The 2,799-nt window shown below is 44.4% G+C and overlaps 1 protein-coding gene across 1 annotated transcript; it reads left to right on the forward strand.

Moving 5' to 3' along the window:
* The first annotated feature begins 222 nt into the window (after nucleotides 1-222).
* LOC111648545 (brefeldin A-inhibited guanine nucleotide-exchange protein 1-like) lies at nucleotides 223-2,165 on the forward strand. Its single transcript, XM_023398359.2, has 5 exons — nucleotides 223-365; nucleotides 530-620; nucleotides 1,031-1,071; nucleotides 1,229-1,398; nucleotides 1,978-2,165. The coding sequence occupies exons 1-5, from the start codon at nucleotides 224-226 to the stop codon at nucleotides 2,131-2,133; spliced, it is 600 nt and encodes a 199-aa protein (XP_023254127.2). The 5' UTR covers nucleotide 223; the 3' UTR covers nucleotides 2,134-2,165.
* Nucleotides 2,166-2,799: the final 634 nt, after the last annotated feature.

Here is a 2,799-nt window from a genome sequence, read left to right on the forward strand (position 1 = left end):
CATAGCTGTCTATTTGTTGGGCTTTGGAGTCAGACTGGTGCAGCTCTATCGTTCCTTTAAATTTTGGCCTGTTTTGTTCCTGGCTCTTGCCTGATATCCTCCTCCCTTTCGCTCACTCAGCAGATATCCCTCTCGCTTCCATTCCGTCTCAATTTGCACAATGTCCATTTCTATCCCAATGTCTCCAAATATGTCACTGTTTAAATATGTCTCCTCTCAGATCATGAAGTGCATCAGTCAGTTGGAGCTGGCTCAGCTGATCGGTACGGGGGTGAAGGCACGCTACATCTCAGGGACGGTGCGGGGCAAAGAAGGCTTTGTCGCAAGTACCAAGGAGCAGAGCAACGATGAGTACCTGGGTCTAGGTCAGTGACATCTTTCTAAATACACGGTCCTATTTTTGCATTGGGTAGAGTACTTTTAGTAAATTGGTCAAAACTATACTCGCTGCAGCTCCACTAACTGTAAAACATGCTCATAAAAGAATGATGTTTTTAGATGTCTCAATCCTCTTTGCTTTGGTCTGTAGTCGGAGGGACGGTGGACCGTAAGCAGATTGCCAGCATTCAGGAATCCATTGGCGAGACCAGCTCTCAGAGTGTGGTGGTAGCTGTCGACAGGTAATGTAGTCACTCTGTACTGAAAAAAATCCAGGAAAACCAAACTGAGTTGCTTGGGTTGGACTCCTATGTCTGGTTTTTTTTTAATATAATTCCTTCTCAGTGTATGTTTCTATCAGCTTTTGCTAAGTGCAGATTTACGTTGCGAAATTTTCCTCCTAAGTAATCATTGTGATGGGGGCGTCGTGTAGCGTAGTGGTTTGGGCAGGCGCCCCATGTGTGGAGGCTGCAGTCCTCGCTGCGGTCGGCCCCGGTTCGAGTCCCGCATCGGACGGCCTTTCACTGCATGTCGTTCCCTCTCTCTCTGCCTGCCCGTTTCCTGTCACTCTCCACTGTGCTGTCCATTAAAGGCATAAAAAGCCCCAGAAAAATATACTTTAAGTAATCATTGTGATCTTTCTCTGCTTTAGGATATTCACGGGTTCTACCAGACTGGATGGCAATGCAATAGGTGAGTTTACCTGAACTAGCTTCATACTGTATTATGCCTGCCTCTCCAAGGACAGGTACGTTCTAGCTATTTTTGATCATCGTGAGTCACTTAGCCTGCAACAAAAGCACCTTTTTTTTTCTTCGCTCATTGCCAACATCTTCTGTCTATTCGTCAGTTGATTTTGTGCGCTGGCTGTGTGCTGTGTCCATGGATGAGCTGGCCTCGCCCACACACCCACGTATGTTCAGCCTGCAAAAAATAGTCGAGATCTCCTACTACAACATGGGCCGCATCAGACTGCAGTGGTCCAGGATCTGGGAGGTTATCGGAGACCACTTCAACAAGGTGGGTGAGGGTTGGTCACTCACTACAGGCATGAAAACATGAGACAGAAGCTCATCTTTAAGGCATGGGTGCAATTCTGTTGTATTAAATTCTGTTGCATAAATTGTTTTAAATATTGAATAGCTAGATGTCCCTAAAGCCTGAGGGTAAACAAGAGACAAACAAATGTTTTTTCCCTCTCCCACCTTCTGTTTTGCAATATGATTGCAGTCACTGATGAACACACATTGTTGCCAGAAAAGCTTTCTGGCAATTTGGTATTCAACACACAATTTTTCAGCGAGGCTCTGTTTATCACTCGGTAGCGAACTGCATTTGGCGTGTGTAAAATTAAATCCTCTAAGTAGTCATTCATCATATCGGAAAGTAGATTTTAAGAAAACATTTTGTTTTACCTGGGGGGTTAACTGTTTTCACCTGGATGCTTGTCTCTCAGCTGTATCTCGTACTGAAAGAACAGTTTGTCCTTTAGAAGCTGCACTCTACTTGTGAAATTTAAGAAAATGTAAAAAAAAAAAATTAAATAAAATGTTGAAAATCCGGCGTGATGTCACTGAAATATGTTTCATCTCTGTGCAGGTTGGCTGTAATTCCAATGAAGATGTGGCAATTTTCGCAGTGGACTCTCTCAGGCAACTGTCCATGAAATTTTTAGAAAAGGGGGAGCTGGCTAACTTCCGTTTCCAGAAAGACTTCCTGCGGCCTTTCGAGCACATCATGAAAAAGAACAGGTAAAAAAAATAAAAAATACAGTACATTTAGTTGTGAGTAAGTGCTCATGTTACAACACCAATGTAAGTCTGTAGTGCTGGGTTGTGCGAACACAGGGTCTGTATTGTGGCCGAGTGGTGACTATTTCTGGGCTGCAGACACACACTCCCCTCCTCCCTTCCACTCCAGTAGCAGCTCTCCGTCTTGACTGTTATTCATTCTCTTTCTGTCCGTCTTTTTGTTTTTACTGCAGTGAGTATGCATATTGTTTGGTTGTTCACTCAGAGCAAAAGCAGCAGCACAACATTTCCACTGGCCCATTTGAGTCGGTTTGCATTTACCCTTTCAGTGAATTTCCTTATATGGTCCAAATCTGTCTTGAATGGAATTTTAGCAGCTATCTGTTATAAATGAGTTTGATTTGGCCGTTGTAATTATCTGCGTGCAGCGCGTCTGAAGGCAAGCTGTTTTACTGCACCACACTTTTCATTGATGTGAAAGAGGAGCAGTGTAAGTATAAATCCACCCACACAGTGAACAGACTGAGAGCTTCAACAGAGAGGAGATGGCAGGCGGCCATGTAAACCCTGCAGCGCAGTGTGGCCATTAGACTCACTCATATTGCCCTCCTCTGTGTGTGTGTGTGTGTGTGTGTGTGTGTGTGTGTGTGGGTGTGTGTGTGTGTGTGTG

Source organism: Seriola lalandi, unplaced genomic scaffold, assembly GCF_002814215.2.
Source record: "Seriola lalandi dorsalis isolate HSWRI2012SDOR001 ecotype SW California unplaced genomic scaffold, Sedor1 jcf7180002042496, whole genome shotgun sequence".
NCBI classification, from domain to species: domain Eukaryota; kingdom Metazoa; phylum Chordata; class Actinopteri; order Carangiformes; family Carangidae; genus Seriola; species Seriola lalandi.